A 13,422-nucleotide genomic window follows, 5' to 3' on the forward strand; every position below is an offset into this window, starting at 1 on the left:
CATTAATTTATGAAATGACAAATTTTATCAGTCATTGTTTCCTGAAAAGAGCTTGGATGAGTTTTGGATCTCAATTAAAAAATTCATATTCTGCAATCAGTTCAAAAGCAGTTGAAGTTCTGCTTTCATTTGCATCTTTGTGGTTTTGCAAAATTGGATTTTCAACATTGACTGAAATTAAAGCCAGAAAGAGAGAGAGGCTTCTTACAGGCGAAGATGAAATGCAAGCTTGTTTGTCTACATTAGAGCCTCCCTTCAATTTGATTTGCTCTCGGAAACAGGCACAAACGTCACATTGAACAAATATGTAAAATATATGATTTATTCTGCTATACCACAAAATCATTAGAAAGCCTTAGAACAACACTCCTGGCCAAAGCAAGCGATAGTATTGTCAATGTGCAGATGACATTAATATTGCTTGCTTTGGCCCTGAGTTTCGTTCTAAGGCTTTTTAAGTTAACTCTTATGTGTTACATGTATCTAAACGTGATGCACAATAACATTAATATCACTTGCTTTAGCTGTGATTTTCATTCTAAGGCTTTTATCGCTTGCCGTATAACGTGTACCTAAAAATCATTAAGGCTTTCCAGAAGTGGCGTGAAAATTTTCAGATTGTCGTAGTGTGTCGCCAGTCAGAACTTTGATTCTTAAAAGGGAATTGCACTAAAAAAGTTTAATGTATAAATTAAAAGATTTAAATGGCATTAAAAAAATTAATGACCTTTAAAAAAACTAAAAACTTTACCAAGGTGGACAATGTCACCATCACTAATAACACTGTCTAACATTATGGACAAACACTGGGACAGACATTTTTAAAATGGTTCCATCGTTTAGTCGCAACAATGGCAAGAAAGTAAAATGTGGCTTACTGTGATCTGAGTGTTACACAAACTACACACTGGTGCATCAGTTCCACATAATAGAAAATGATGAGTTAAAAAACTGTGACCAATGTGTAGTCTAGTTGGAACAATATCTTCTTTTTGATCTTCACTGAAGCAAGACGGCCAAAGTCCAATAAAGGGTTTTATTTGGAAAAGCTTGTTTTACATTGCTAACTCCAAGTTGATTGCTAGCTGGCATGAAACTGAGCCTTGAATGTAGGACCATAGTTGATGAATGGAACAGGCATAGTGGTGATAGTGCCAGAGCAGAAAGATTTAGCTGCAGTGTCAGCGAGCTCATTCTTGCGAATACCAACACGGCCTGGTATCCAGACTGGATAGAAGTAGATGTTAAAGAGAAATAGGCCAGTTGGTTTTGAATATTGGCAAGAACAGGGTGTGAACTAACATGAAGCAATTCCAGGGCCAGTAGAGAACTAACTAAGTGAGTCATTATAAATAGTGCAATTTGAGTACTGCTTAGCTTCTATGTGATCCAGGGCAAGAGAAATGGCATATAGTTCAACAGTGGACACAGAAGCTGTAGAGGGGATTCTGCATGCAAACACTGAATCACAACAAATCATGGCAGAGTCCAGACAGTCATCTGATTTCAAACCATCTGTATAAATAGGAATGGAAGGATGTTCAGCAAATAAAAGACGGTACTTCCAATTGGGAGTATCTGCTTTTCTCAGATGACTTAAAAAAAAAAAGGTCACATTTGGGGACTGTAAGAAGCCATGGTGGGTTGGGCTGACCAATGAATAGAGCAATGTTATCCAAGAACAGACCCAATTCATCTAGCTGCACCTAGACATGAAGGCCAAAAACAGCAATGGCAGATTGTCTGTTCTGAAAAAGTATGGCCCACCGAGGAAGGAAAACACATCCCCAGGTGGGATGCTTTGGTAAGGAGCGAAGTTTCGAAGAATACAGTAAAGATAGTTGCAAATGGCAAAGGTGCAGAGAAGGTTCACAAGATTCTACATATAAGCTCTGAACTGGGGAGGTGCAGAAAGCCCCAGTGCAGAGTCGAAGTCCTTGATGATGAATGGGGTCCAGCATCTTTAAGGCCAAGGGTCTGGCAGAGCCATAGACCATTGATCCATAGTCGAGTTTCGATCGAATAAGAGCACGATATACCTTTAACATAGAACATCGATCAGCTCCCCAACTGGTTATAGAGAGGACACGGAGGATGTTCAGTGCTCTTGTGCATTTGACCCGTAGCTGCTTTAACTGTGGTATAAAGGTCAGCTTACGGTCAAAGATAAGCCCCAAGAACTTGGTCTCAGAGATCACTGGCAGAGAAACTTCATCAATACGGAGTTCAGGATCAGGGTGAATACCCCATTGGCAGCAAAAGTACATGCAAACGATTTTAGAGAGAGAGAAATTAAAGCCATTTGCCGTGGTCCACTTCAGTACACAATTGAGGGCAGTTTGTAGTTGCCGCTCATTATATCTCATTTTTGACGACTGACACGAGATGTAAAAGTCGTCGACATAGAGCCCGTTTGCAACAGTGAGAGGGACTTGTTCAGTGATGGCATTAATCTTTATAAAGAAAAGTGTGACACTCAAAATAGAGTGTCTCATGTACAAGAATCACTAAACAACGTCTCAACATGGAGTAACAAGTGGAGAGTAGTGTTAAATCCAACTAAAACACAAGCAATCACCTTCTACAGGAAATTAAAAAAACAAAGAAAAAATCTAGGAAAAATAAAATTATCACTCGGAAATACGACCATTAACATGAGCAAAAACATCACATTCCTTGGCATCACTTTCGACACAAAACTAAGATGGAAAAAACATGTTAACAATATACACTCATCAATTAGAAAACGGATTTCACACCTAATGACTCTAACCAGTAGACAATCGAAATGTTCACCAAACACCATTATCCAAATATACAAGGCTTACATCCGTCCACTAATAGAGTATGGATGTCAAGTAACATACAATATGTCAAACAATACACTCCAGAAAATCCAAGTTCAACAGAACAGAATACTAAGATCTGCATTCAGTCTACTGTCATTCACGCCAGTAAATTATATACATCAAATCAGTAACTTACCAACACTAAGAAATAGACTAACGGAAACATCACACAAATATTATCTAAAAGCAGAAAACAGAAACAAACTAACAGCATCACTACACAAATTATCAAGTGCACCAACAAAATACATTTTACCTTACAACATATTTCAAGAATCACAAATTACACAACAAAGTATCTAAAGAACTAGACTCATGTTAATAATATGTATTCTCTTTTTCAGATATCGGGACTGGGACAGGCAAAACTTTCGCGCCTGTCCTGTGAAATAGGGTTTTCTCGGCACTCTCGCTTCCCCACAGCAAAACTTAGGCATTGATTTTAGATCCCAGCACAGGCAACTTTATTGCCAGACCCTGAGTCGGGTCGTTTGAGTTCATGTTCATATTTACTTTAACTTCTGCCTTTCGCGACGGGACCTGGCCGTTCTCTCTGGTGCTGCCTTTGCCTCGGTCTAGGATAACATTAGTAATGACCTCCCTCACCCAAAAAAAAGAGTCAAAAATTATTTAATAAATAAATAAATAAAACTAAACCTAATAATCTTTCACGAAAGGGGACGAAGAGGAACCACAATGTTCCTGAACACCCCAGTTGGAGAGAGAATTTTACGATTTCTCTCTCTAAACTAAACCCCTGCCACGTTAGGTTGCGTTTGCGTTCAAAATAGAGCCCTGAGGGACCCCAAGTTCCTGTAGAAAAGAACGGGAAAGTGTCGAACCCACACGAACTTGGAATCTCCTGTCCATTAAAAATTTTTTTACAAATATGATTAAATGGCCATGTGACCCATATATATGGAGGTCTCACAAAATGCCATACTCCATGTTGTGTCATAAGCCTTCTTAATGTCAACAACTATTAATACAAGGTGTTGTCATTCGAGAAAGGCTTCTATGATTGATGTTTCAAGTCAATTAGGTGGAGTGTTGTTGTCCGAACCCACACTGAGTGGGCAAGAGGAGGTTGTTTGATTTGAGGAGCCAAACAAGATGAGCATTAATCATCCTCTCTGAGGTCTTACAGTGATAGCTCGTCAAGTTCTGCGAGAGCAGTGAAAGAGGGCCAGTTTGCCTGATCCAGCTTCCACTGGGGCACACGGATAGGGTGGCATCGACCATGGCCAGTCTCTCTCAAACGTATAGGAAAACGATTACTGCCTAGTGGAGTATTGTCAAATCTCCATGAATGGGAGAATAAAGAAGGGGAGCAAACCGAGAGATCAATAGCAGTAAAGAATTCACTAGGTGCATAAACATAAGTGGAAGAATCAGTATTGAAAAGATAAAGATTGTGATTACAGAGCATACACTCTATGGATCAAACTCTCCTATCAATATCAGCACTTTCCCAGTGGGGATGATGTCCATTAACGTTCCCCGAGATTAAAAAGAGAGATGGCAACTGTTCAATGAGAGCATCAAGGTATGATTGATCATGGGTCTCTCCAAGCGACAAGTAGAGAGAATAAACAGTGATAGTATGACCTAAGGAAACACGGATGGGTGCGGCCTTCAAGGGTGTGTTGAGTGACAAAGACAGGGTAGGCACATGCTGATCAACCAAGAGTGCCACCCCTCCATGTACTCATTCATCACACAGCCTGTCATTTCTGTACAGAGAAAACTGCCTAAAGATGACTGCATCAGCAGGTTTCAGAAATGTTTCCTGTAAGGAAAGACATACAGGATGGTAGGAAGCTATCAGAGTTTTGATGTCATCCAGATTAGAATGTAAATCCATTGTATCAAGGTGGCCATTTTTAATGACGGGTAGGCAAAGTGGCTGGAGAATCCTTCTGTTTACGACCACATCTTTTTCCTTACTGTCCTTATTCGGAGGAGGTCTATTGACCTCCATGGATCCTGCCCTGGGTCGATTGGGCAGGTCTTTGTTGTTGGAAGAGGATTCCAGTGACTGAGGACACAAATGAATTATTGTTTTGCATCTTGGGGTAGGAGAAAAAGATGTATCTGAAGAAATGCCTGTATTTGAAACCAAAGGATGTGGATCTTGGGGTTTGTTGGAATGAAAGGGAGGAACAGAGATGGGTGTAGAAGTTGATTCATCAACCTTTTTAACCATGGAGGTCAAAAGGTTGTCATTTGTTTTGAAAACGATTCTCCTGGAGGCACAGAGAGATCTGTCTGCACTCCCACTGTAGTTGTGGAACGAAGTGCAGCAGTATATGTCCGAGATGAGGTGGCAGATAGCATTTTCCGAGCCACAGGATAACTAATGTTATGAGTCCTTTTCAAATGTTGCACCTCTTTTTCCTCCAACCATTTAGGGCAAGAACGAAAGTAGGAGGGGTGAGAACCATTGCAGTTGACACAATGAGGGTCCGTTTCACACTCATAGGCATTGTGGTCCTTGCCACCACAATGAGCACATGTCAGGGAACCACAACATGACGTCTTTGAGTGGCTGAACCTCTGACATTGGAAACATTGGAGAGGGTTTGGAATGTACAGCTGTACCCTGCAATTTAGATAACCTGCCTTCATGGTGGCGGGTGCACATGGTGATGTAAATGTTAAAACGAGGATATTTGTTGGCAGTGTAACTCCATCTTTACAAGTGGAGATGCACCTCACTGCAGAATCTCCTTGAGTGGAGAAACCAGCAAGAATCTCTGACTCGGGAACATTCTTCAAATCCCTCTCAACAATAACTCTTCGTGATGAATTCAAGGTAGCATGGGGTGTAACCTCAATAGGTATATCCCCAATTGCCTTTGAATTCAAGTGAAGTTCATTGTGTTGAGATGTGGATGTTTCAACCAATATGTCTCCAGATCAAAGCTTCTTTACTGACTTTGGAGAGCCAGCAAGTCCCTCTAGTCCCTTCTGAATAAAAAAGGGGGACATTTGTCCTAAAGGTGTTTCTCAAAGAGAATGTAATTTTAGAAAATGAGGTACACATGTTGAAGAGTTCTGCCCAGAATCTTCAAGATATGATCGTTTACCTATGAACTTTATATGCAAAAACGCTCTTCGCTCGTTTCAACCAGTGTAAGGGCATGTAAATGTTTTCTATGTAAAATATTTTCTCAACCCAAACGAGCCGTTTTTGCATATAAATTTCTCAACAAGTGGGTTTCTCGACATCACTGATTATTACCTATGAACTATTTTTTCACTATTTTATTTAAATTTTTCGTAGGAGGATCCATAGGAAAAAAAAGAAAATTTCGGTACCCACTGACCCCACGAGGAGATGCACTACAATGTCATGCAAGGACATTGCAGCAACACCAGGATTTCGTGAGCACTATACCCAAACACCAGCATCAGACACAATGTCCACAATGACTGATGTGAATTTTCAACACTGGTACTTGGTTGACTCTAGCCCATGTGGACCAGCCGAGTGACCCAAGGAGGGCCACCCAAAGGTTGCCTGTCTACAGGAATTCAAGGCCAAAGTGGTGTGTTAGGGTTGGACCCCTCAACCACCAGGATCCTCTCCTCCCACAGTAGGTAACGAGAAGAAACAGAACTTTCCATGGGAGGTCCCTCACCACGTACAGGAATTCACACCGAGGGGCATGTGAAAGAACCACTATTGAAAAGAGTAAGGTTGTGATCAGAGAGCATATGCTCTATGGAGCAACCCCTCCCAACAATATCAGCATTCCCCAGAGGAGATGATGTCCATGAAAGTCCCCCAGGATTAAAAAGAGAGATGACAACTGTTAGAACAAACAGTAATGGTACAACCCAAGGAAACACAGATGGCTATGGCTTGCAAGGGTATGTTGAGCAGAAAAGACAGGGTGGGCACATGCTGATCAACCAATAGTGCCACCCCTCCATGCACTCATCCATCACACAGCCTGTCATTTTTGTACAAATAAAACTGCCAAAAGGTGACTGTATTGGCAGATTTCAGAAATGATTCTTGTGAGGAAAGACATACAGGATGGTAAAAAGCAATCAGTGCTTTGATGTCATCCAGATTAGCATGTAAACCTCGACAGTTCCATTGTATCAAGGTGGCCATTTTAATTATGTGTAGGTGAATTGGGCAGAGAGCCCTTATGTTTAGAACCATATCTTTTTCTTTGCTGTCTTTATTTGAAAGATGTCTATTGACCTCCATGGATCTTACCTTGGACCAATTGGGTAGGTCTTTGCTGTTGGAAGAGGATACCAGGGACTGAGGACATAAACGAATGATCATTTTGCATCTTGGGGTGGGAGAAGATGTACCCAAGGAAATGCCCATACCTGGAAGTAAAGGAAGATCTTGGGGAATGGAATGTGTGTTAGGGGATCTTGGGGTTTACATGGAAGTGTGTTAGGGACAGAGACTAATGTTGAAGCTGATTCATCAACATTTTTAACCATGAAAGTCAAAGGACTTTACATGTGGTTTAAGAACAATTCTTTCGGAGGCACAGAGAAATCTGTCTGCACTCCCACTGTTGTAGTGGAACAAAGTGCAGCAGCGTACATCCGAGATAAAGTGGTGGACAGCAATTTTCAAGCCTCAGGGTAAGTAATGTTTTGAATCATTTTCAAATGCTGCACCAACCATTTAAGGCAAGGATGAAAGTAGGATGGATGAGAAATATTGCAGTTGATGTAATGAGGGTCTGTTTCACACTCATGAGCATCGTGGTCCTTGCCACTGCAATAAGAACATGTCAAAGAACTATGACATAATGTCTTTGAATGACTGAATTGCTGACACTGGAAACATCTGAGAAGGTTTGGAATGTATGGCCGTACCCTGCAAATAAGATAACCTGCCTTGATGGTGGAAGATGGACATGGTGATGTAAATGTCAGAAATGAGGACATTGGTTGGCATCATAATTCCATCTTTGTGGGTGGAGATACAACATTGCAGAAACTCTGACTGGAGAAAACACCAAGAATCTCTGACTCTCTTCAAATCCCTCTCAACAATAATTCCTCGATGAATTCAAAGTAGCATGAGACATAACCTCAATAGGTATATCCCCATTCACCTTTGAATGCAAGAAGAGTTCACTGTGTTGAGATGTGGATGTTTCCACCAATATGTCACCAGAGCATATGACTTTGGAGAGCCAGCATGTCCCTCTAGTCCCATCTGAATGAAAAAGGGAAATATCTGCCCTGAAAGTATGTCTGAAAGAGAATGTAGTATAATAAAATGAAGTACATGTGTTACAAATGTTAAAGATTGTTGCCCAGAATCTTCAAGATGTGGTCGTTTACCTATGAACTGTTTTTTCACTATTTTGTTTAAGTTTTTATTTGCAGGATTGACAATAAAAAGAACATTTCAGTGCCAACTGATCCCACACACCATGGAAGCCCTATGAGGGGATGCACTACAATGTCAAATACCAGCATCAGATACAATGTCCACAACACCTGTTGAGAACATCCAATATTAGTACTTGGTTGACCCTAGCCTAAGTGGACCAGCCGAATGACCCTAGGGGGAACACCCCATGGCTCGCAGTCTACAGGAATTCAAGGCCAAAGTGGTGTTAGGGTTGGACCCCTCAACCACCAGGATCGTCTCCTCCCCTTCACGGGTCACCAAGCATGGGTGGATGTTTAGATCCCAGAGGAGGTAAATTGAAAGAAAAGAACCTTACCTGGGAGGTCCCCTCACCATGTACAGGAATCCACACTAAGGGGCAGATCAGCTCGGTAAATGGTTCCTTTAAGCTACACCTTTGTTTGATTAACAACAAGATACACTTTAACTACAGTACAAACACTGAGCTTTCTTACTAAGTACACTAATAACAAATTATACCATTTAATAAACTAACTTATTAAAATAAACTGGTTACTTAAAACACAAAGATGGATTGTATAACATTAAAAAAAGTATTTTGATGACATAAACAATGATATTTAATATTTAAAATAACTTACATATTAAAATCTGTGAGTTCATCAAAGTTGTAACCTCTAATTCTATAATGTGTGTCCGAAGCTAGCACAGTCTTCCCATCATTACGGTACCATAAACTCTGCACTCTAACACCTTCCCACGAGTCCAATACATTTCCATCTAAATCCTTTATTGTGAAATAAATTGTAAATCATAAAGTTGTGAAATAACTTAAGTACATCTACACAAAGCATCCTGTAAAAATAGATACCAGGATACAGTTACATATTATCACATAAAACAGTCATAAACTTTGTAATAAAGTTCCAACAAATACAATAAAAAGAGTCTTTAATGGAGAGAGATTTAGAATCACCATCCATAAGTCAAAATTAAATTCATATACAAAACCTCAAGCATTTAAAGACTTAGTTACATCACAACTTACACTTGTATTGTAAAAAGTCAAACAAATCAGTAAATGTTTTCACAGTAGCTAGGAATCTATGAGAAAGAATGAAGAGAAAGTGTGTATATTTCACAAAACTGTTCCTTCTGATAGTCTGGAGTACATTTCACTCGCACATCACTCTTTACCAAAACTTAGTGCATTAAGTTCTGCTCACGTCACTGTCTACCAGTTCTTTTTTAGTGTGTACTATTCACATATCACTCTTCACCAATACATGCCAAACACGCATCACTCTTTATTCTTATGGTAATATGTTTACAAATTATTTTTGTATGTGCCAAACATATCACTGTTCACCAATCCTTACTGTTTGTTAACTAATTAAGACCTGAAAGCCTGTGATTTAAGCACATTGAACGAAACCTTTGGACAAAGCACCTTACACATTGAAAGAACTGCCCCTTTGTTCCTCCAGTAACAAATTTCTTGCCGTCTTTATGCCAGGCACACGTTGTAAGAGAGTCCTCTGGAGAGTTGGTCATCTTGACTCGTAGGTTACCAGTCTGAAACAAGAAATACACTAGTTCATCCCTCAATTAATTATTAAAAGAACACATCTAAGCATAGATTTTAGTGAGTCATGTGGAACGTGGGATGTAGCACTGTTTAAAACAAGATGTTTGTGATGTCAGCATACTAAGTGTACAGTTTTGTAAACATTAGGAACTCAAGTTAATAATACTGACGCTAGAATGTCAATATTATTATTACCTATCCTACTAAAGTACTGGTGATTTAAGGTTAACAAAGATATGCTTCATTGAATCTTAATTTGATTAATGTGAGTTCATAATTTTTGTCATTTATAACTTAGGTCATTATTATTTCTCTTACTTTAAGAAGTTATGCTAAAATAATTGGATGTATATATTAAATTTTTATTTTTAAAAACAAACAATTCTTACAATTACAATAACTAACTTTTATTACACCTATTTCACATTCTCTCCTTAAATTTGGGTAAATCATTTTTGTACATACAAGTCATATATGTTTCATTGTAAAAGTTTATTGTTTGTTTTTTGAATTTTGCACAAAGCTACATGAGGGCTATCTGTACTAGCCATCTCTAATTCTGCAGTGTAAAACTAGAGGGAAGGCAGCTAGTCATCACTACCCACTGTCAACTCTCTTGGGCTACTCTTTTACCAATGAACAATGAGATTGACTGCCACATTACAACACCCCCACTGCAGAAAGGGTGAGCACATTTGGTGAGATGGGGATTCGAACCTGCAATCCTTGGATTAGGAGTCAATTGCTTTAACCCACCTGTCCATACCGGACCAAAAGTTCATTGACAAAAGTGAAAAGTTTTGGCTTGTTTTGAATCTTACAGAAAGATAAATGAGGGCTATTTGTAACAGCCATCCAGTAGTGACATACTGTAGAGAATGCAGCACCATCCACCACCAACTCTTAGTATTTTTTTTTTGGTGATCATACTTATTTTAGATTTACTTCTGCTCATTTATCACTTTCTTAACCTCTATTTGCTTTCAGTTTCTCATTTTTAAAAATTTCAAGTCACTCCAATTTTTATTTTGAGATTGTTTTGGTTTAAACACTAGAAACAGTTTAAGTATTTGACTCTGATGGCATTTGTACCTTATAACGTAACCTGCAACCCTCAGACTACTATTCAAGCATCCCTAACAACCTGTCCAAGCCAAGTCCCATGTTTTTAAGTGTAAAAAATGTAAGATTTTTAGCAGTGAAATTGTATGATAACCGAAATCATTCTTTTTTGTTTTTGTATATCAATTGAAGGTACTTATATTATTTTTTTGCATATCTTCAAATAATTTGAAAACTATGAAGAAGCTAATAATGATAGCAGATTAAAATGGCTCTGCCCTACTGCATCTGGTAGACTTCCATGAAACAAACAATTACCAGAGTCACTCTCTACCTCTTGTAGTGGAGTTAATCAGGATTTAACAAATAGTATGAAATTGTTAAGCCACGTGCTAGTGATAATGTGGTATGTGTATTTGTGTACCACTTAAAAATTGGTTTTGTTCACTGTTATGCAACTTCTATTTGTGTATTTATGTTTTAATATGTGCTTTTAAATAATTTCCCAAAGTTGTTTGTGTTGCATATTTTGAACTGTAATATTTTTAATTAATAAAAGATGAAAGATTTTAACAGAATTTAGTTGTCGAGCAAAACTATCATAAGAAATAATTCATAGCATCTCAGTGAATTAATATCTCGTACTTCATAGAAAGTCCATCACATTTATAAGAATTAACCTTTCACACAGGATAAGTCAAAGTGCATATGTCACAACCTTTACAAAATTACATTCAAAACTTAAATTATTTTATGATCAATGTATACAAATAAACATGGCATCAAAATGTAGTTAGTAAACCAAATTTTAATATTACTCAAGTTTCACATTCTTAATTTTATAATGAAATACTTAACAAAATCCTTAACCCTCCCTAGTATAAAAACTGACATTTGCTCTCTGAATCTTTCCTCTTATCTAACTTATTTATCACCTCTCTCAGAAATACAGAATTTAATGTAAGTTACCATTATAACAAAATTATTATTCAGGCCAAAGTATAAATTTTATACCCTCTAATCGTATTTAGTTTCAGAGCCATAAAGTAGAATATCAGATCCCTCATGTCATGTCCACATGTAGCATATTCTTTTTCACAAATTGCCAGAAGCTCTCCCTAATGTTTAATACTATATTATTTATAATTAACAGACATATTAAAAATAAAGTACCATACTTCATTGTTTTCTGTACAGAGAATTGTCTATTTATTTTCTAGTTCACACTTCAATCTTATAGAAAACACATCAGTGAGCATAACTGAATTTTTAATGGTTCTAATCACATAGAAAAACTGGAAAAATTATGACAGCTATAGGACATTGTTTGCTTTTTATGTATTATTGTTATTATTATTCTATGTTCTTAGGTATAATGTTTAATTTAAAGTAAAATTATTGCAGTAATACCATTAGTATTAAAAGTATGGCTAAGTTTCATTAATATACCCAGGTATGTACAATATTTCTTGTTTTTACCTGTGCATTCTTTATCTTATTAGGTTAAAATACATACAGAAAAAGAAACAATAAAAAGTTTCCCCTAATTTGCTCTCGAGTCACCTGTATGTTACATACTTCAACAGGGTAACATCTGTAGTTTTATTTATAACATTTAGTGGCAGGATTTTTAAATACACAAGGTTCAAAAAGCAATAAAACAACTAAGTTTAATTAGATGTCTACTGTTTACAAGCTTTAATCTATTTATGATAAACAATTGTGGTTTCCTATTGCAACTTGCAGCCATTCCAGAAAGAAAAAATGGTAAATTAGAATTATTTTCTAATTATTTGATGGTGGTTACAAGGTTGGTCAAATCAACCAATCCTGTAGAGAGTTATAGTAAAAAACATAACATTTTTTTCTGTAAAACAAAAAGATTTGATATTTATTGAGGAGGTTTTTAGAATTATACAAAGGAAATTTGAAAATCTTCAGATGCAGAGATGTATTGTTAATTTTAACATTAAAAATCACCTTGCACTTGCAATGGTCAACAATCTGACACCATATAATTAGAGACAAGGTTTTTGTAAAAGTACTTGACTAATACAATTAGTAGCCTAAACAACCCCTTCTGGGCTATGACTACAGTTTACAAAATACTGGTTTAAAAGTACCATAAAACTACAACATGAGATCCTCACCTCAACATGCCACACCCACAAGTCTGGACAATTGTCTCGACCACAGGCTATAAGATAGATATCATCAGGACTCCAAGAAAGGTATGAAAGTCCATAACAATGACCTTCCAAGGTTCTACTGTGCCTCAGCTCCAATGTCTCCTAAGAAACATTATTAAACTGTTAGAGATTTACAAATGGTTTTAAAGAAGAGCACATTTTTCTCTAGTTTAGATTTTTAATAGATCCAAGGTATTTTCAATAACACTATTATTATTTATAATAATCAGTAACACATAGAAATCTCATCATATTTTAAATGACCTTTTACTCAACTTGAAAATTTTTACATTTAAAACCAAATACTGGGTTATAAACTGGAAAATGCAAATAAAAAATCACACGTTCAATTACATATTTTATTTAATT

At 37.4% G+C, this 13,422-nt stretch overlaps 1 protein-coding gene across 1 annotated transcript in view; it reads right to left on the reverse strand.

Annotated features, from left to right (window-relative positions):
* The window catches only part of LOC143226721 (WD repeat-containing protein 26-like), a 54,845-nt gene that overhangs the window by 12,573 nt on the left and 28,850 nt on the right, over positions 1 to 13,422 (reverse strand). The window contains exons 8-10 of the mRNA XM_076458082.1: positions 13,015 to 13,155; positions 9,670 to 9,789; positions 8,856 to 9,001 (exon numbers count right to left, since the gene is read on the reverse strand). Of these exons, the coding sequence (XP_076314197.1) occupies positions 8,856 to 9,001; positions 9,670 to 9,789; positions 13,015 to 13,155 (407 nt within the window). The remainder of the gene's footprint in view (positions 1 to 8,855; positions 9,002 to 9,669; positions 9,790 to 13,014; positions 13,156 to 13,422) is intronic.

The sequence above is a fragment of the Tachypleus tridentatus genome, chromosome 9 (assembly GCF_004210375.1).
Source record: "Tachypleus tridentatus isolate NWPU-2018 chromosome 9, ASM421037v1, whole genome shotgun sequence".
NCBI classification, from domain to species: domain Eukaryota; kingdom Metazoa; phylum Arthropoda; class Merostomata; order Xiphosura; family Limulidae; genus Tachypleus; species Tachypleus tridentatus.